The sequence below is a fragment of the Grammomys surdaster genome, unplaced genomic scaffold, assembly GCF_004785775.1.
Source record: "Grammomys surdaster isolate TR1022 unplaced genomic scaffold, NIH_TR_1.0 213, whole genome shotgun sequence".
Taxonomy (NCBI): domain Eukaryota; kingdom Metazoa; phylum Chordata; class Mammalia; order Rodentia; family Muridae; genus Grammomys; species Grammomys surdaster.
In genome coordinates this window covers 6,132,495-6,153,640 of record NW_021604658.1, presented here as the reverse complement: position 1 = coordinate 6,153,640, position 21,146 = coordinate 6,132,495, and the positions used below count along the sequence as shown (strand labels likewise).

Sequence of the window (21,146 nt, the reverse complement as noted above, 5' to 3'; positions counted from 1 at the left end):
CAGAGGGAGACATAAGAGAAGCCTTCTTGTATGGCTTTCTAGGAAATCCAGTTCTTGTGTTGCATTAGCCATGTGAAGCCCAGCGCTGGGGAAGGAGCCAGGTACACCCATATGTGGCTGGCACAGAAACAGCATTGGAATCTTCTTCATGAGGCTAAGCCTCGTGGGATCCTAAGCCCCATGTTTGCTGACTGTTTCACTCCCACTCAAAACCATGCCTAGGCTGAGCACCCTCGGTTCTCATAAGGGGCCCCCTCACTCCTACCAGAAGTAGAGAGGGAGGGGATGTGGCTGCCACCTGTGTGCTTCTGAATTCCGGCAGCCGTGGGAGCACGTCTTTGAAGGGGCTCTTGAGTCGCAGGTGATAATTCTTCTCCTCCACTAATGTGGTGCAGTGCTCACTCGCTGGCTGCCTCACTGTCCCTTTGTGAACCTGTGAGTGACAGTTGATTTTGATTCAGTATTGTGTGCCCTGAAGCTTGTTGTTCCTGAGTGCCATTCTGAACGGTCCTTGCAGATACAATAGGCTAAACACACACCGAAGTCATGGCCCTCTTTTACTACACACACACACACACACACACACACACACACACACACACACACTTGAGAAATCCAGCCTTCCCCCGCTGCAGTCCTGAGAATATACCTAGACTCTAAGCCAAGCAGTCTCCCTCTCCTCTCCTCTCCCCATGCATCGTTCCTGTGTTTATTTAGCTTTAGAAGAAGCTTAGTGATCATGGACTTCGGCTCTTGCCTGGAGTGATCCTGTTCGCATTTTATTCTTTGCACAGAATAGGAAGGAGGTTCGCTTGCTTTGCGCAGAGGCTGAGCTACAGGAGAAAGCAGAGCCAATGTGATTTATTGAATGAAAGCACTGGACACTTACCAGCAACTTGTTCCTCTGCTGCCTCGAAGAGCTTAAACTGGTAAGTCAAATTTACTGTTTTCTTTCTCCATGTATAAATGTGGGGGCTTTCTCTGGCATTGATGAGTTTTTAAATGTGCTTGTGTTAGTGTGGTTTAAATTTCATATATATATATACATATACATATATATGTGTGTGTGTACACACACACACACACACACACATACATATATTTTTTTTTCCAAATGTGTGCCTCTTTCAAAGTTCACTGCAGGTGGTCCACAAGGAAGGTGACTAGGCATGTACCTAGGAGTCTGAGATAGTGCACATACTGCCCTGTGGAACAGTAAGGCTCAGGGTGGGGGAGGCCTGACAAGTGGGCATTCTCCTTGCAGCAAGCTCAGTCACAGGAAGTGCTTGCATAACTGGTTACCGTTGGCTATTGAAATAAATGATCATTTTGTGGTAGAGATCATTTTTCACTCAGGTTCCTGAGTATCTCGCAAAATACCTGTTGGATCAGTTTAAGTGGGTCCCCCCATGGTGATGATCCAAACCCAGGCATGCTGCTGCCTTTGGATCTAGCTTGCAGGATAAACATGTAGAATGTGAGATCAGAGTTCTGTCCATCTTGGACCAGCCTGCCCACAAACCACATGAAGACTGATAGCAGGGATCACCTGATGGTGAGGATTCCTGCCAGAGTAACACAGTGGGTGTGCATTTGAAGTCTTGCTTGACTCTCTGTCTTCTCTTTATTCCACTAAGATATCTGGTTGGTAGGGAGGCTTCAAAGTGGGGAGCTATATTTGGTTGCCTGTGTTGGTTATTGGTATGTCCATGGCCACAAGGAGTATCAATGATTTAAAGATGAGTCGGCTGCCCCACTGGCTTCTGAAAACCCCCAATCTACTTACCTTCCCCATTTCCTAAAGAAGATATGAGCTGACCTCTGCAGGGTTGAGAAAGGGGACAGAGGAAGCCATTGCTTTTCCTACCGTCTTTAGCTGGTCCCCTTAGTCTTGTTTGCCTGGCTACCCCAACGCTTTATGGCAGCCTCAATCCATCTCTGGTGAGTTCAGAGTCCATATAAATGTCATAGAGCTTAAAGTCTCTGGTGCACTCCCTCTGCTGTAGATCCCTGGCCACTCAGATGCAGTTGTGGCCTCGGGTGCTGACAAAGATGGATGATGCTAGAACGGAGAACAGCAGGATTCTTCAAATAAAAACCAAAGTCAGGAAATCTGAGAGATGGGTGAGGCCACTCCTAGTTGAAAGGATCCCCAAGCCACTACTCCATCACAGAGAAAAGTCTTTCTCCCACGTGACTGTCACTGTTTCACAAATGATGACAGAAAAGATTGAAAGAGACAGGGTTGCCTAACAGTTAGACAACTGGTAAGATGGCAGGACAGGAGAGTATGTTTATTAATTCCTACACTATGGATGATTCCCTTGGACTCTCTGGATCTCTGTTTAACTATTTCCTCCATTCCTGGCTGTTTTGAAGTAGACATGCTAAGCTTGGTTAACATAGCCATAAGACACTGCTTTCCATTCTGTCCACAGTGCCCTTGTTCATACACTCAAACCCATAGGGCATGCGCATGGGGACCAGGGAATCTGTGTCTTTTCCTCCTCTGAAGGATACAGAGGACTTGGTAAGAAGCAAGGCTGCATTTAGTGGAAGAGAGGACGGAGCCAAAAAGTTAAACTTAAAGAAACTCAAATGTAAATAAATAGGACATCTCTTCAAGATTTTTTTTCCATTAGTAGTAATTGATTTTCTATACACATGATTCCTAAATCTAAAGTCTTACGTTTTTTGAAAGAAATATGCAGGTGTTTTATGGTGGGAGGAGGGCAGGTGTGGGTAGAATCCATATATAGAACTTGCAACTTTCAGCTGTTTGAATGTACAGTGTTACCATCTATAAATGTACCATAGTGTGAGGAGTTCTAGAGGCTATTATGGCCCCCATTAAACTGTCTCACCCCAATAAACTGTTAATACCTCTAGTACTAAGGTAAGTAAAGTTATTTCCTTGGAGATTGTGCATTGCTAGGTATTTCTGTCTTTTAGAAAGTACATTCACAGAAGGAGTATTAGCCATTGATCCCTTCCCATATGTGAATGTATTATTTTAACCTCAAGTTTGCCCAATTGATGAATGATTATCATATCAATTATTCTGATTCCTATTGACCTCACTTCAACCTTCATGAACTGCCTGTATAGTTATCTCACTCTTAATCATAAAAGCAAGTAATGCTTCTGTCATGCACTTACCTTCTTGCTATGGAATCCTTGAAGATACCCTCTAGATCAGTGGTTCTCAACCTTCTTAATTCTGTGGCCCTTTAATACAGTTCCTCATGTTGTGCTGACCCCAGACCATAAAATTATTTCATTGTTACTTCACAACTGTAATTTTACTACTGTTATGAATCATACATCTGATATTCAGAATATCAGATATTTTACTCCTGCTAAAGAGGTCATGACCCACATGTTGAGAACCACTGATCTAGATTCTCTATAAAGATTTCAGAGTCACTTGAAGAAAAACAGATTATCATTTCCTCTGTGAAATCCACATTTTGGCACTGATGGAGAATTAATATTTAATAGGAACACACTTTGTGTTTGTCAGGACATTCTAAAGATGAATGTTAGAGATGGCTGGGAAACACTGCAAATGTATTTTGTGTTATAGAAGTCTTAGTCTAAGTATATTTTCACACACACACACACACACACACACACACACACACGATCATCAAAAAAATCCCAGAGTGTTCTCTCTTAGATTTCTTTTCCTTTCTTTCTCTCTCTCTTTTTTGTCTTTAAATTTATTCCTTATTATTTTCTTGTCTTTATATGTGGCCCACTAATTTTAATTAGGGTTGCCTGGATATGCACAGGCAGGCGTTGTATTTAATTGAGCTACAATTTACCTGTTTCTATACCACTGAGGAACATGACTCCACTTCCCTAAGCACCCATTAACCATTATGATACCTCAGCTATGGGTTTGGGGTGACATAGGAGACCCTCCCCTCTCCATGTTGGAGTGTCAATGGACCCTGTCTCAGGCAAGTAACCACTGTTCCTATGAGTTCATACATACAACAGTATGTCATGGACAGATGACAGTGTCTCACACTAGCCCCTCCCGTCTTCTGGATCTTACATCCACTTCTGGATCTTACCCTCCATCCACTATGGATCCTGACCTTGGAGAAAGCAAATGTCCTGTTTGGGATGGACTCACTTTGTCTCAACCCCTTCCTCAGTCATAAGGATCCTCTATGTTAATCACCACCCACTTCGAGCCGAAGCTTTCCTGACTAAGACTGAGAGGTGCACTGGTCTGTGAGGATATACCGGAAATAGCAGGCTGTTGACACCGTGTCCACATAGCAAAGTAACAGCAATAGGTTCCCCACTATGGTTTGGGACCTCTACGGCCATGGGCTCTTGAACAGATTTCCAGCACTGGGTGTGCATTCTTCTTTTGTAGTAGCTTTAAAAATCCAACCAGAGGGCAGCTGGTGACCCCTGAAGTCATGGGTTCTCTGGCTTTTTTCCAAGAGATTCATACAGGGATCTAACATCCCCACATCCCTTCCTTTGCGAATAACCTTCTAGCTCTCACCAAATGCAAATCTCAATATCTAAAGAATGTGTGCTTTTGCTTTTAATTGCCATGTACCAATCGTACACGTGTATCGATTGCACTGTGAAACTCAAGTGTGCATGTGTAATGCGAACGATCAGATTGGGGTAACTCACGCATCCATCACTTAAAAGTGTCTAGTGTTCCCTGCTACATAGCTTAATGTATTTGTTCCTTATCATGTGTGGAAGATCCTGGATGTCTCGGCCCTGCTACTCCTCCAAGCTTCTTTCCTAAGGTCCGTGTAACTTTGCACCTGATGAAATGCACCACTGCGCATGTCAGAGCCCAGAGGCTTTCCGTTCCCTGCCTCCAGCGTGTTCTACCAGCTCATCTCCACAGCCTTTCCTATCTCTACATCCTAACCTGAGCTTGTGTACCTGGAGTTTCATTTCCACTCTTGCTAATTAGTTCACATTCGTCATTCAATGTCATTTTTCATGAGTCACTTTCTCGGACCCATTTTTCAGTCTCTCTTTCCCCGTGGTCACTTCCTGTTGCTCTCACAACGTCAGTCATTCACTTCTCTGTGACACTTCTCTGTCTTGGGCCTTTTAAGGGAAATGTTTAGAGGTTAAGAGTTGTTCAGATACCGATCCACGGTGCTTGCATTTGAATCCTAGACCCCCCCTTTAACAGAGCCTTGATACATTGCTACTAAAATGAGGATAATAATTCTACCTTCAAACGGCTATTAAGGGTCTCAAGGCGTTTGCCTGTGTGAAAGTAGTGCGACGGGCTAGATGTTTATGTGCCTTCAAACTGCAGTTGATGGACTCCTAACCCTACAATCAACACTGTTAGGACATGCAGCAGTAAGAGCAGGAAAGCAGAGCTCTCCTAGCCGGGGTTAGTGTTTCTCTAAGAGACACTGGAGAGCTGGCTTGACCTTGCTACTACAAGGACACAGAAAGAAGGCTCTGTGTGTGAACCAGAGAGCAGGGACACTGAATCTGCAGGCATCTTGATCTTGGCTTTCCCAGCCTCTAGAACAGTGAGAAATAATTTCCTGTTGCTTATAAGTCACCCAGTAGGTTAGTTTGTTAGTCATGTACATAGCAGCATGAATGGACTGAGACAGATATGATTCTACTGCCCAACTCTCTCCAAGGGCTGGAGAGTATGTGTTGTCATTCACACCGCACCTCATTCCATAGCCGTGTGTTAGTCTCACTGTCTTTCCTTCTAACCTATGAGCACCCTGGAAACAGCTAAAGTAATAGCTTTAAATTGTGTATGACTTTCCCTGTGTTTGTGTTGAAAATCTTGCACACAAAGCCTCTGCAATCCCAGGAAATCTGACAGTTCATGACTGGGGAAGATCATATCTACATTTTTGAGTCCCCAGGGCCACTCGTAGGAAGCCTAGGCTACAGTTAGATGATCTGTACATATATTTTGAACTACAGAGTCACCATTAATTGCTGCTTGGCCTTCTTCCCCGTAAACACATGCTCTAAAACTAAAAGTCAGGGCCACGAATATGGATCAGTGGGTGAAGGTACCTGCCGCCAATCATGACCACATGAATTCCACCCCTAGGTCCCACTAGTGGAAGGAGAGAACCAACTCCCAAAAGTTGTCACTGATCTTCACAGGCATGCTGTGCCATGAGCACATGTCCACTGCATACACACACATGAACACACTACACACACACACACACAAACACACATAAATGTAATTTTAGAATTGTTTATAAGAACTTAAAAAATCAGCGTTCCTCATGAGTCACAACTGATATTTCATATATATATATATGTATATGTAATTTCATTTCAAAGGGCACAGAGACTAGAAAGGTAGCTCCCACTGCTATATGTCAATACTGTAATAGAGTTGGCCACCCCTTAGCAATCAAAGGCACACCTGTCATGTTAACAGTCGGTGGGGAATAGAAGGGGTCAAACTTTCTCTTCAGTCTGGTGACAGGCAGGTTGAAGCCAGAAGGTCACCTAGTTCACATCACAGCCAAAAGAACAATATTTCCTGAATCAAAAATGTCCCCTCCACTGAGCACATCTGTCCCCTCAGCTATGGGGAATGACTAGAGCTCTAGTTTCTAATATGCTGTGTCTCAAAATTACATCTCATCCAGGCTGGCTCAGACTGCTTCAAAAGCACAGTGGCATTGAAAACTTTCCACAACCAAGCTCCAGTGGCACATGGATTCATAACTAGGACAAGAAGTCTTGACTTTGGAATCAAGGTCGAGCATGGAGAAGCTGCCAGGCTAAGCCACCTTAGCAACAATGGTAGCAGAACTGTTAGAAGCACGGGCTTTGGGGTCAGAGTTTATATCCTTCTGCTTGATTTTCTGGTTGTAAGGTCCTAGATAAATGACCTAGCCTCTCTGGGACTCAATTTCCTTGTTTATAAAAGGAAGATAAAAAACTATTTCTCAGACTTTTAGCTAAGCTCAAGTATAAAATGAAGATAAAATGATGGTACTTGTGTCTGGACAGGGTTGTTTAATGCATTTTATCTTTATATACGAAAGCACAGCTTGATTGTTCTGTTGTATATTGGGAGATAAAATTCACGTCATCAAAGTCAAAGGCGAAAGGGAAGCTTGATAGAAATGAGGAGGGGAAAGCAAATGAGTTGGGCTTGAACTTAGCGTACTCAGAGCCTCATGAGTAAATCAGATGGGGGCTTGGAAAGATGGCTCAGACGTTCCAGAGCACAGGCCTACTCTTCTAGAGGCCTGGGTTTGATTCACAGCACCCCCTTGGTAACTCATGCCAGCTGTAAATTTCAATTCCAGGGACTCTCATGCCCTCTTCTGACCTCTGTGGGCACCAAGCATGTACATGGTATGTGTATGCAAGCAAAACCCATATTCAAGCACATGACCCAATGGGGGTCCCTCTGCTTCAAACCATTAGACACAGTTTATAAGGGCAGTCTGTAGTGGGGAAATGGAGATGACTTATCTAGCTCCTGAGGACTTCCCACCTCTTGTTTCTCAGTGACCTAATTTTGACAGTTCTAGACAGTGTCACTGGGCCAGGGCTGAGGCAGCTGCTGTCAGAGCAAACGTGATGGAGACTCACACCTGAGGAAAGGTATTTGGTGGAAACCCCACAGATGTGTAAGGAAGCAGCAGATTCCAAGCCACAGGTGGCCATGGAGTCTGTCTGCAGATGCTCCTCTCTGCAGGCTACCTTATCATTCCAGACCTGTCACTTTTGCTAGATGGAGTTCAGAGAAAGCTGTAATATTTCAAACAACAGTAGTTTTTGATAAGCCCGATTTGTGGGTTATTTTGTGACTTTCACTTTTAGTGTTTCCTCTAAGAAATGTTATTCTGTCCAAATTCAAAGAATCATCTGTGTTTTCATCTAGAATATTTACAGTCTTAGCACTTACATTTAACTATGACTTATCAGGGCTGGAGAGATGAATCAGCCAGCACAATGCTTGCTATACAAGCATGAAGAACAATGTTTAGATCCCCAGAACATGTAAATGCTGTGTGGGCATGGTGGCCCACCTTTACTTCCAACCCAAAAGGAGGTGGTGAAAGGGAGGTGGTGACAGAGGATCCCTGAAGCCACTGGCTAACTGGAGTAGCCAAATCATTGACTACCGTTCAGTTGAGAAATCACAATCTATCTATTAAGGCAGATCGTGGTGGAAAAATACTCCTGTCAACAGCCTCAGGTCTACACAAACACACACACACACACACACAGGAGCCCACACATGTGTGAACCCACAGGTACACAAACATCATATACCGACACCTACAATAAAAAAAAAACTATGATTTATTTCAAAGTAGCTTTTTGTACACGGTGTGAAGCAGGGGTTGGCGGTATTTGATTTTGGTTCTTACCCATGGTTATCCCAGTGTTACAGCACTGGCAGGAGACTGTCTTCCCTACCTACCTCAGTGCATTTTCCAAAAGCCATTAACCCTATGTGTTCAGATTATTTGTGGGGCCTCTGTTCTATTTCATTCATCTGTGTTGCTACCCTTACTCCAGTGTCTTCATCTACGTAGTGATTCTAAAACTGACCCTGCAAGCCTTCACCTCTGTGGCTTTATATCGAGTCTTAGGACCAGGAAGTAGAAGTCATCGAATTACCCTTTTCAACATTGTTTTGCCTTCACTAGATCCCTTGCTTTTCTCTAAAAATATCACTGCAAAATTACCTTTCAGCTGGTATTCTGATTGGGGTTGCGTTTAGTCATTAAGTACAATGTGGACTATAATTTTATATTAATTACTATGACCACAGAACCTGACAGAAATGGAGATGAGAGTTCTATGTAGGCTCATAGTCTCTGGGGGCTTCATTCCATCACACTGGTAATGTTCATGGCAGAGGAAACTCGAAGCAGGAGTTCCTGGTCTCATAGCAGACCATGAAGCCGAGAGTGAGACAGGAAATGGATGCTTGGTGTAACCTTCAAACTTCCACCAGCCAGGACTCACAGCTTTTCAAACTAATGTCAGCATGTTCAAAACATGATCCTGTGGGGAACATTACAAAACCAACATTTAACCAAGTCTTTATTCATTTTCTCCGACTGAAGAAGTTCCTTTATAAACTTGCAAGTTCTTTTCAATTCCAATTGGATTCTGTGTATGGTAAACCCAGTCGCCTTCTTGCATCTATCAAAGTGACTGTGCACTGTTTTTTCTTCTCCTTAGTGAGAGTTGGTTTATCTTGAAACGTGTTGATATTCGGTCAACACAAGTGTGTTGTTGAGTTCCAGTGAATTTCTTATTTCGGTCATTATAGTTTTCAAAAACAATGTTTTGGGATGTCTACTCTGTTCTGTTTTATGATTCGATATCTTTAATACTAGTCTTAGTTTAGTGAGATGTCACTCATTTAGACCTGATTCCCTTTAGCTCTTTAAACACACTCAAAATAGCTGGAGGTTTTGGACTATAACAGTAACATTTGGCTTTCTTGGGGACAATGGTGATTGACCTGTTCATCTTCTTGGATGTGACATGGTTTTTATTTGTGTCTCACAATTTTCTGCTGAGAGCTAGGTGTTCTAATAACTATACAATTATATAGCAACTGTGAAAACCAGATTCTCCTGTCTCCCAGGCATTTGTTGTTGTCTAGTAACTTTTCAGAACTTAGATCTGTGATACTTACATTTTTGGAATATTAAGCCATTGACATTCCTGCTTGGTTTTAACTGAGTGACAAAAGCAGAACAGAGATGACCTTAAATGTCTAGAATCATTGAGTCTCCATCCTGCATACCTTAGGGCACACTGCCAACATTCCACAAGGTAGTGGCAACTCTACCTTAGTCTTCATATCCTGCTTACACAGAGCCTCTCAGTTAAACAGGAGGAAAAATCGGAAGCCTCTCATAGACTTCTTGCCTACCTTGCTCGCATCCCTAGGCATGAACATGCTCTGATAGACTCGCAGTAACATGCCAGAGCTTCTCAAATCCCTTTGTTTCTAAACCATTCCCGAAGTTGAGAGCAATTTTAAAGACTTGTTTAAAAAATGTTGATGGCCACTAAACAACCGCCACAAAAACAAATGCTCTAGAGGAAGAGGCTTGTTCTTGTGGGGCTGCAAGTCAAACAAAAATGACAAGCATTCTGAGTGGATCTCCTAGGGAACAACCAGACAGATCAAATAATGATACTTCTAAGGAGTGGAATGAAATGTTGAAGGACCACCAACCTCATGGTCCCTCTCCAGTGGCTTGCAGTCTCATTTATTTTAATGAGTTTTGATTTTTAAGGCTACCGAAAATTGGGGACAACGAGAATGGAGCAAAAGAAATTGTAATGAAGCTTGGTATGTGTACTGGATTCAGCTCTCTGCCTTAAATGAGCAACCCTGTTTGTCTAATTTTTCAATTTTGTTTGAGTTTTCTTTATTTCACCTTCCCCTCTAAAACCTGAGAGTTCTACCTTCTCTTTCCAGTTTTACACACATTACTATAAAATGTAAAACAAAATAGCTACCTTTGTATTTTTCTATCAAGATTTTTTTTAAAAAAAAGCAAAGTACAAAAATTGAACCATAAGGCCATGTTAAAAGCCTGTAAGAAAGATGAATGATAGTTCTGCATCTTGGTTTTGTGGTTTTGCAAAAGACTTGAGGTAACTTAATAGTTGCTGCTATTTATTGCTAGGCTACAGTGCATCAAAAGAGAAAGCAATTTTCATATTTTCACCAATTTAATCTTCCCAACTTTTTACCTACTTTTCTGTTGTCTATTTACATATGATAAATAAGATCAGAGAGTTGAAATAAGGCACCTGAACCCACATATGCTGTAGATAGCAATATCACCAGTCAGGCATGAGTCTATCCAATTCCAAAGGTTGCCCCTTTGCAGAAGAGTGAGGAACAAGAGCATAGTTAGTTGGTGGAGACATCCATAGTCATAAGGATAGACGATACAAATTTGTCCCTCTTTCTGTCTCTCTCCCTCTCTCCTTCTCTCTCTCTCTCTCTCTCTCTCTCTCTCTCTCTCTCTCTCTCTCATCTGAGATATTTAAAACATCAAGGAAAAAAAGAACACATAAAGATGGAAGAAAGCTCAAAGAGTGGAAACACTCTAAAGAATAGCCTGGAAGGAAGGGACAGCTGGAGAGCATGGGGCGGAAGTCAGAAAGGCAGAGACAGTCATCCTACATTGACAGAAGGGAACAGATGGGAGATGAGCAAGGACAAAGGGGGACATGTGGGTAGGTGTCATCAGTTAGAGGGCAAGTAGCTGGAATTTGATCAAATGACAGGAATTTATTTACGGGACTCCTGGGCATTGTGGGAGATACAAAAGAATGTTGAGTTATTTTGGGAAGGATAATGATGTAGACAAGACAGATGGCTTGAACTAGGGTGTTAGTGCTGAAGGAGAATGCTGGAGACAGAAGGCAGAAATAAAGAGGTTAAAGCAATTCCCTACATGATAGTTTGTGTATGAATCTGGAGCTTTGCGGAAAGAGATATTAAAGAAAACCCTGTAGCTGCTGTTGAGTCAAAGATAAAGAATCTGTAGGTTGGAGAGGAAAGGTGATAAATCACCTAACTATTCTGCTTCTGCTTTAAAGACAATTAAAATGTTACTAAAGGTATATAAAACTGCCCTCACAGGCAATGCCATGTGACACCTGTCTAACATAAGCTCATCTACCTAGCAAAGTCTGGGTAGAAGCTGATGGGCATAAATAAGATTAAATCGGGCTCGGCCATCTTTCTGTCTTGGAAGAAGTAGTAAGTTAGTTTGAAAAAGCACCTAAGGACATTTAAATGCTATGATGGTGGTATTTCATTTGTTGGAGAGAACATCAATCAAGAGAAGTTGGTATTAGCATCCCAAGTGGAAAATGTCATTCAAAATGTGATGGAAGGTGGTAGTGTTTTGTTTTGCTTTGTTTTGTTTTGTTTTGTTTTGTTTTGTTTTGTTTTGTTTTGTTTTGTTTTTCAGAAAGTTCAGGGACCAATGCTCCAGAGGCTTTAAGGAGCAAAATACACTTTGTACCATAATGTATAGGCTAGCAATTCCATTTTTGCATTTATCCATCTGATACACATCATACACCAGGCAACCACGGACTTTCTAGCTTCCAGATTTCTATAGCAATACTGAATTAATGGTGGATAGATTTTGAAATGATATTCTTGACTTCCCAGAAATTGACTTCAGGTGTGACATGAAGAGGGTGGGGATGGCAGCACTAGAGATTTTAGGAGCAGTGATCAAATGCGACTTGAAGAAAGTTAGTCAAGAATAGACGGCTCCCACACAGAGTATCCAAGGGAAGCAGGGTCAGTCAGTCCTATAGAAACTATAGTCAGTCCTTTAGAAACTATAGAGCACACTGGAGAGGTTAATCAAGCGGACTCAATTGATTGCTACTCCAAGAACAGGTAGGGGTTGGGGTGCAAAGAAGAACCACACTTTCTTATCCATCCAATAGAGGTCAACATCTAGAAGGAGGGAGATTTTAAAAGTAGCCTCAATTACATATGGCCAAGCTTACACACACACCCTAGATACAACGTTGTGATACTTTTCTAATTGGATAAGATACCAATGGTTTTACATTTTTTTGTGTGTAAATGGATTCTTTGTACAGTAAATGGGTTGTCATTTCCTTTTTGCCTCCAATAAGCTCCCGGGGCCAGAGCCATGCTGCTTCCTTTCCCAGGGTTTCTGTTTTCTCCTCTAAATCAGGAAGGAGCTGGGGTTGGTGATCTCTGCAGGCCTCCCCAGCTGGAATATCACATTTGGAGCTGAGATTTGCAGATGGTTCATGGAGGTTCTCTGGAGTTCTCTGTTGTGTGTAATCATCGCGAGTTCTTTTCTTCTTCCTAGGAACGACTGCTCAAAAATGACCCAACAAATGCAGAACTTACATCTTTCTCAGTCAAAAAAACACAGTTCTCCATCATCTCCCAATGCTGCCAAGCGACTGTACAGGAACCTCTCGGAGAAGCTGAAGGGCAGTCACTCGTCCTTCGATGAGGCCTATTTTAGAACCAGGACGGATCGGCTGAGTCTCAGAAAGACTTCTGTGGTAATAGAACTCTCTCTACTGTCATGTTATTGCCATTGTTCAACAATTTAGTGAATGTTTCATTTTTAAACATAATGGCCACCAAGACAGGAGGCATGTGTGTATGTATGATACCACACTAAGTTTGGATGAATGGAAGACCTTTTTCCCCTTTTGTTAATTTTTTCCCTAGTATTTATTTTCTTTCACCACCAGACCAAACAAATCTCCAAAATATTCAGCTTGAGGGCATAGAGGTGTGGACTTAAGGGCAGATTGCTTGCCTAGGATGCATAAGACCTGGGTTCAATTCAAGGCCCTAGCAATGCTTGCTCCCACTCACACACATGAATACGTACATGCTCAGTTTAACAAGTATGAAATCTTTCGGATTAAATGGACTTTCTGGCATCACCAGTGCTCATTTAAATAATAGTATTAAAATCGTTTATAGGATTCTAATATATATGTACACACACACACACACACACGCTTACTGAGCTAAGCCCTCCCAGAAGACAGGTGTGAAATAAGAAACTGTATTAGAAAACAAATAAAAGGAATTCTATTTATTATATAATGGAGAGAGGACAGAAAAGAAATAGCCAGCAAAAGAAAATAAGGTAGAAAACCAAACATGTATACCAAAATTTACCAAACATGCTCCATGAAATGCAGCATTACATTCACCTTTGCCTTCCCAGGCAGTCAAGGTAGACCAGGAAAGACAACCAGGTATAACACGCCCCCCCATTAGTTCATAATGAAAAGTGTATCACTACATCAGGAAAAATGAATATCTTCCTGCTGCTAAATTGCCTGCCCTGTATAGCTGTCATGACAATTAAGCCATAGCAGGCAGCATTCAGAGTATATTACAGATGTTCTCAGTAGTTTTCTGCACTGGCTGTGGGTCAAAGAGGCAGGCAGAAATTCACACGAACTACTAGATTATTTTTGCAAGGAGGTAGGGGCTCTGTTTGAAATTAAAGCAGAAGTAAGGCCTGGCCTTCCCAGATAGAAGCAAAGTTAGAGTTTGCATGAGGAAATAACTTAATTGGGATAATAAACCTGGCAGATGAGAAATTAGAGACACTAAGAACCATAAATAAATGCACACTGGAGACAGGCAATGTTTTGATTTTAGACTCATGTTTTTTAATACAGTTTCTTATTTCACACCCATCTTCTGGGAGGGCTTAGCTTGGTGAGCATCAGAGGCCCTTTGGTTTGGCAGACTGTGGAAAAGCCACTTTTCTATTGAGTACAGTGTCTTGCAGCAAGAGAACAGCATATCACAACAGCCTTCTCCTCTGGGTCCCTATTATCAAAACAAGCATTTACATAATGGCCTTGTATTTTCTCCAGGTTCCTATGCCTGGTCTGTGCTTAGCCTAAGCTGACTCACAAGCCTTGCACAGGGAAAATCAATTTTTGATGAGGCTAAAAATAAAATCTTCCTTCCTAAACATTTGGTCGCTGACGGTCTTCCACATATTAATCAGATCCCAGCACTATGTCAAGGCCAATAGCATTCCAACGTCTCTAAAGACAAAGCAATTCTTAGAGAAATAATACATAAATATTGAAGTAGGACATGTCTTCATCTTCCCTGGTGAGCTACAAAAAAAAAAAAATAGTATTTGTGAATATGCCAGTGATCTTTTTTGTTTATTGTTAATCTTTAAGAAAAACTTTCCAAAGAGTCATATTGTCCATGGTTTTATTTCTAAAGGTGATTTGAATTTTATAAATATTCGAATCCTGGTCCTCTTAAACAATTAGCCACTTGCCCCTGTACCTCTCCAGGGAAAACCACTTCAACCTCTGCCCTCAGTTTAAAAATGTATGTAATAGTAGTCTGAGCTAAGAAAGGGTGGGATTTTGGCAACCAGGGTATGTATTAATGAGTTTTATTGCGACTGTGACAAAACCACTTGACAATGACAGACTAAGGGAGGAAGGCTTTATTTGGGGTTATGGCTTAGAGTCCATGGCCATGTGGCCTCATGCACTTGGCAGAAAGACCTTCAGGACAGGAATGTATGGCAAAGGTCCTCTTTAGTCCTTGATGATTGGGTAGAGAAATAAGGGGTATACAGGAAGAGACCTAAGCAAGACATATTTCCAGTGACCAATGACATGCTCCCAGTGACCTGTTTCCTCCAGCTGTGCCCCACCCCTACCCCTTCACAGCCTCTCAATAAAGTTACCGCATTAAGAATTCATCAAAGATTTAATCCATTGACTAGATCAGAACCCTTGTCATCTAATTGTCTGTAGAAACACCCTGAAAAATACATCCAAAAGTATTGTTCAGTGAACATCTGAGCATTTCTTAGCCCAGTGAAACTGATGCTAATAATTAACCGTACTAAACTAGACCTACAAATATAGGCATCATAAGTCTACAGGCAATGTAGGGAAATGACAAGCAACGTCTATGTTTCAGGAAGATGACTCTCATAAGAGTATAGAGTCTTGGCTGATGAAAGAAAAACTAGCTGACAAGATAATAACACCTGAGGATGGAGAAGGAGGATAAAAGTTGAGAGAAATAATCAAAGTGAACTGTGGATACAAAGTAGTCATAATTAAAACCACCCGTCCCCACATTATCTATGCCTCTGTTCCTCCGGCTGCACTCTGCAGCACATCACCCCAAAGGTAAAGTGAAATACAATAAAATACATATTAACATGATGAAAGGCCCTGAGAGGTGCTACAGCAAACAAAGGAATCAGTTGGCTTAATCCAGTGTTTAAGAACATCTCTTAATAACCTAACAGACAGTCTTCCTTCAACAGCAGACTGTCTACAGGGAGCTGATTTTCTCTCAACTTAAAGATTGGGTCATACGACACAATTCTGTATCATCCTATCACATTTCATGTGTCTATTAGAAATCAGGGATGGACCAGCCAACAGAGTGCTGATTTTGAAGGCCACATGATAAATGATAGTTCTGTAATCATCTACTTGTGTTTGTACAACCCTTGAATCAATCTCCAAAGTCCTGAGCTACTGGCTAGGACATCATGCCAACCTGCTTTTCTTCTTCTCCAGAACTTCCAGGGCAATGAAGCTATGTTTGAGGCAGTTGAGCAGCAGGACCTAGACGCTGTGCAACTCCTCCTCTACCAGTACACACCAGAAGAACTAGATCTGAACACACCAAACAGTGAAGGGCTGACACCCCTGGACATCGCCATCATGACCAACAACGTGCCCATTGCAAGAATTCTTCTCCGGACGGGGGCCAGAGAGAGTCCACACTGTGAGTAAACCCAACATAAAAGCCCATGTCATCCATTAGACCTTGGTTCTATGTCACCAAAGTAACTGAGTAGGAATGGTTGACTAAGCACAGACCCTGAAATCCTCTATGTGTTTCTAAAGACTTAAGTGCGAAAATCAATTAGTGTTTATCAGTCTAAGCACCTAATTCTTCTCTAATGAAATGAATACAATGAATGGTATTGAAAGGGACCCTCTCCCTTTCCTGGGAATTTAATCCAAGCTTTCAGGTATATGACATCTTCAAATGATGATAGAGAACTGGGAAACATTCGTAGGAAGCAAATTCATCAACAGTCAGTGCCAGGGCTCTACTCAGACACTCAACAGATCCTTAGTGCACACTGTCCCAAGTCTAAGAAGGCAATGGCAAACAAACTACCTAAACTCCCTGATCTCACAGGACACTTACATCCTAATGGAAGAAAATAAGCAAATTAATTGATAAATTACAAATAAATTCAAATAGTGGTAAATGTTATGACGGAAACAAGTGAGTGGCAAGTGGTCAATAAGGGAAGGGCCAGTTTTCAATAGGATTGGGCAAGGGAGCCATTGCTGATATAGTGCTGGATGACTGACATCCCAGATGATATAGGAAAGGAACTGTGAGGTGTGGGGTTCATTGTGGGATGAATCAGTGGGAAGTACAAGTCCTGAGATGGTCAGAAAGGAAGTTGAGGTGCCAGGAGAGAGCAAATAAGAGAGATGACCACAGATGAAGTCACCAGGACCAGGCAGTACAGGGCCTGTAGCCATGTGAAGATGTTTTCCTCTAAAGACTGAATGTGATGGAGAGGTAGTTGTGTGATCTCTTTTCCTTTGGAGGACCACTGTGATGCTCTATGAAAAATGAACAGAGGAGGCAGTTGTATAGTTGGGACAATCAGTCAAAGGACTACTTTAATGAATGGTCCATGGAACTGGTGCCAGTTGCTGGGACTAACATAACAGTAATGTTGGCCAGAGATATCAAGCAGACTAGAGACAGATAATGTAGATGGATAGATGGGTAGTCCATGATAGTAGACAGGTAGATAGAAGATTAATGAGAGATAGACAAATACATAGATAGACAGGATAGATGATTGGCAGATGGTAGAACTGATAGATGATTGGAAAGTGATATAGATTAGATATTAAGAATAATAGGTTGTTTGTAGATCGAAAGGTAACAGATACACAAACAGAATTCACATGCCATAAAATTCACACATTTCAAGAATGTAATGTTCTTTCATAATGCAGAGTCAGGTAACCATCACCACAATGAGTTTCAGAACTTCTTCATCACCTTATAAAATTCTCACACCCTGACTTCTTACTCTTAGACTTCCTCAATACTCCCAACCCTTGGAGAAATCAACACTCATTTGTTGTTGTTGTTGTTGTTGTTGTTGTTGGCTGCTGCTGCTGTTGGCACCAATTTGCCTCTTCTAGACTTTGTACACAATGGAATCATATATGGTGTGACTAGATGCTGTTGAGTACTTTACAGTGAGGAACCACTCAGTCTTCAGCATCATGAGATCAGAGATGACATTCCACTTGGTGCAAACTCTCTGATCCAATGACCACAGTGGCTCAGTGCCATAATTTTTAGGTTCCCTAGGCAACTTGCCAAACTGTAAGTTTTGCTCAACTGATTTGCTTACCTCTAAGTGGTGGGGCCCAGAAGACTGGAAGATCAGAGGAAGCTAGTACATGATTAGAAGTCGCACATCTCAGCTGCCAGATCAGAAGCCACTACCACCCAAAGAGTAGGTATTGAGATGGACACTCAGATCAGGACACTGTTTCAAAAAATGTAAACTTGCCAAGCTCATGTCAAAGAGTATGAGGAGTAGGGGGTGGCAGAGGCTCTTCAGAAGAGCTTCCTGGTCAGAAGACCACTCCTTGTCAGCAAAATTTGAAGATTCAGATGAAGGACAAAAAACAGGAGGAGGAAGAAGAGGAGGAAGAGGAGGAATGGCTGAGATTGAGTGGGATCTCTGCTGCTTTCTGATTCATTTGCATTAATGTCTGTCCTCAAGATTCAAAAGGATGGGGGTTGGGTGTGGGGAGAGGATTAGAGGGTTTGGACACAGAGTACAGACTAAATCCCATCCTATAAGAACAAGGAAACTGTTCATGTGGATGTTACCATTTCTTGAGTCCTAGGCTGGATGAAACATTAGTCCTCATCACCTGAGAGACACTGCAGAAGTATGTATTTTTCCAGTGAACTGTAAGACTCCCAATGTGCCAAAACCTTTCTATTTATAATTAAACATCCATAGGAGCACTCATGTACTGGGCTAGGGATATGGTGCAGTTAGCAGAGTATCTACCTGCGTAGCATGCACAAAGCCCTGGCTTTGAGCATCAGCACCTACCACAGAAACTGAGCATGGTAGTGTGTGCCTGTAATTCTAGCCCTTGGGATGTAGGGGATACAAAAATCGGAAGTTCATGGTTGTTCTTGGCTAGAAAGCAAGTTCAAGGCAACCTAAACCATAAGAGATGAACTCAAGTATGAACTATCTGACAAACCCAAATATGCTAAAGATTCTGAATTTTCTTTGTTCTCACTAGGATGCTGACCACATTGTTATGGCAAAGTTGCAAAAGACAGAACAGTAAGGCTGTCAGGAATAGGATAACTAAGGTACTCTGAGCACCCAAGAACTCAAAGTGACATCTGCAAACTCAAACATATGCAAAATGAGAAATGTCGACTGAGTATTCATGAGGTCCCTGCATGCATTCCTTTTCTATTTTAATACAAACCTTTCTGCATGAAATTGTTAGCTCAGTTTTTAAGATGACTTACTTGTGATTATGAAAAGGTAAGTGATTGCCTTATTTAGAGTTCCTTCTGCTGTGATAAAAAAAAAAAAATCTAGACCAAAAGCAGCTTGGTGAAGAAAGAGTTTATTTCAGCTTACAGTTCCACATCGTAGTCCATTATCGAAGAAAACCAGGGCAGAAACTCAAGACAGGAACCTGGAGGCAGGAACTGAAACAGAAGCTATGGAGGAGTACTGCTTACTGGTTTATTCCCCATGGTTTGCTTAGCCTGCTTTCTTATAGCAGCCAGGACCACCAGCCCAGGGATGATATTACCCACAGTAAACTAGACCCTTCCACATCCATCAAGAAAATCAAGAAAATGTCCCATGGGCCAATATGGTAGGAGCATTTCTCAACTGAGACTCCCTCTTCCCAAATGGCTCCAACCTGTGTCAAGTCCACATTAAACCAGCCAGCACACAGAACTAAGGCCACACGGTTAACAAACAGATGTCAGTAACACAAGCCCAAATCCACTGGATGCTAATCTCAGGATCCTTCTATACAAACTTACTATCCTTCTGAATAACCAACATGGAGAGCTGTGATCAGTGGGCTCCTGCATCTTTTCTTTTAAGCTATTTGCTGAAATCCTGTGGTGCATTTATTTGTTCCGTTCTGTGCACTAGGGAGCCATTTTAGTTGGATAAAGGCGGGATGGAAGAACACAGTGTTTGCAGGAATTTTAAATTCACTTTCTAAATCAAGTACAAAAGAAATAATATTGCTTCTGGTCCAGGAGTATTAGGTTTCCCAGGAGGAAAGCTGCAGCCTGCTGTCTATAACCAGAGGCAAACACCTGCTGCAAAGTACTCCCATGCTGGAAAGGCATGACTTAAGGGAAGAAAAATCAAAACAAAGTCTTAAATTCTTAGGATGTTCTACATAGGCAAAAAAATGCTATTGCTAGCTGAGGAGATGGCTCATTCAGTAAAATGTATCAGGGCCTGGGTTTGATTCCAAGAACTCACAAAACAAAGCCAGGTGCAACATTGCAGACTTATAGGCTCAGCACCAGGAGGAGGCATGGATAGGTAGATCCCTGGGGTTCACTGGCAACCAGCCTAGACTGTTTAGTGAGCTTCAGGCCAATGAGATACAGTTTCTCAAAAGCATAATGTGGAAACCAAAGAATGAAACCCAAGGTTATTGATCCCCACCCACCAACACACACACACACACACACACACACACACACTACACATTTACTCCCATATACCCAGGTACCCTCACTCATACAAACAGGCACATATTCACACACATACACACACATGCACTAAATGCTTTTGCTGACCTCAGTTCACTTGATGTCACACTTGATCCTCACCACTGACTTGGAAGGCAGGAGGTATTTCTCTCATTTGACTGTGAGGAAACTAGAAATAAGAAAAGTCAAGCCATTCGCCTAGCATTGCCCAGCTAATGGGATAGAGAGGCAAGATCTGAACCTAGACCTAAACGTCCCAATGTCACAGTTGCCCAGCACAGGCTCAACTCCTTTTCTCCCTGGCTCTGCATCTGCTTTTCTAATGACCACTCACTATGTCAAAGCAGAATGTCAGGTCTCTGATACCGTTAATTTCCTTTCTTCCCTTCCTCTAAGCATTGTCCTTCTCAAAACTAGCCCTATACCCTTTTAGCTTTGACAACTAACATGATTCAAAAGAAATTCTTATGTGATTTGTCCCATCTCTTAGCAGGAACTGCAACCTGGTTTCATTTAGTGTTTATCTCTAAAGCCATGGTCCCTGAGTTGCAGAATTGGATGTGTTGTGTTTTATAAAAAGCCAAGGATGCTGAAGCATCCCTCCCTACCCTGGAAGTACCAGCTATACAACTATTTACAGGGCATGGGAAGGGGAGTTGAGAAGGGAGTAGAGGCAGGGAAAGAAAGAGAAGAGAAGGGGAGAGAGGAGAAGAGAGGAGAGGAGAGGAGAGGAGAGGAGAGGAGAGGAGAGGAG

The 21,146-nt window shown here is 42.1% G+C and overlaps 1 protein-coding gene across 1 annotated transcript in view; it reads left to right on the top strand.

The window, feature by feature from the left end:
• The first annotated feature begins 801 nt into the window (after positions 1-801).
• Positions 802-21,146, top strand: part of Ankfn1 (ankyrin repeat and fibronectin type III domain containing 1) — a 151,493-nt gene continuing 131,148 nt past the window's right edge. Inside the window, exons 1-3 of the mRNA XM_028772483.1 lie at positions 802-929; positions 12,876-13,077; positions 16,123-16,333. Coding sequence (XP_028628316.1) covers positions 12,892-13,077; positions 16,123-16,333 — 397 coding nt within the window. The 5' untranslated portion in view covers positions 802-929; positions 12,876-12,891. The remainder of the gene's footprint in view (positions 930-12,875; positions 13,078-16,122; positions 16,334-21,146) is intronic.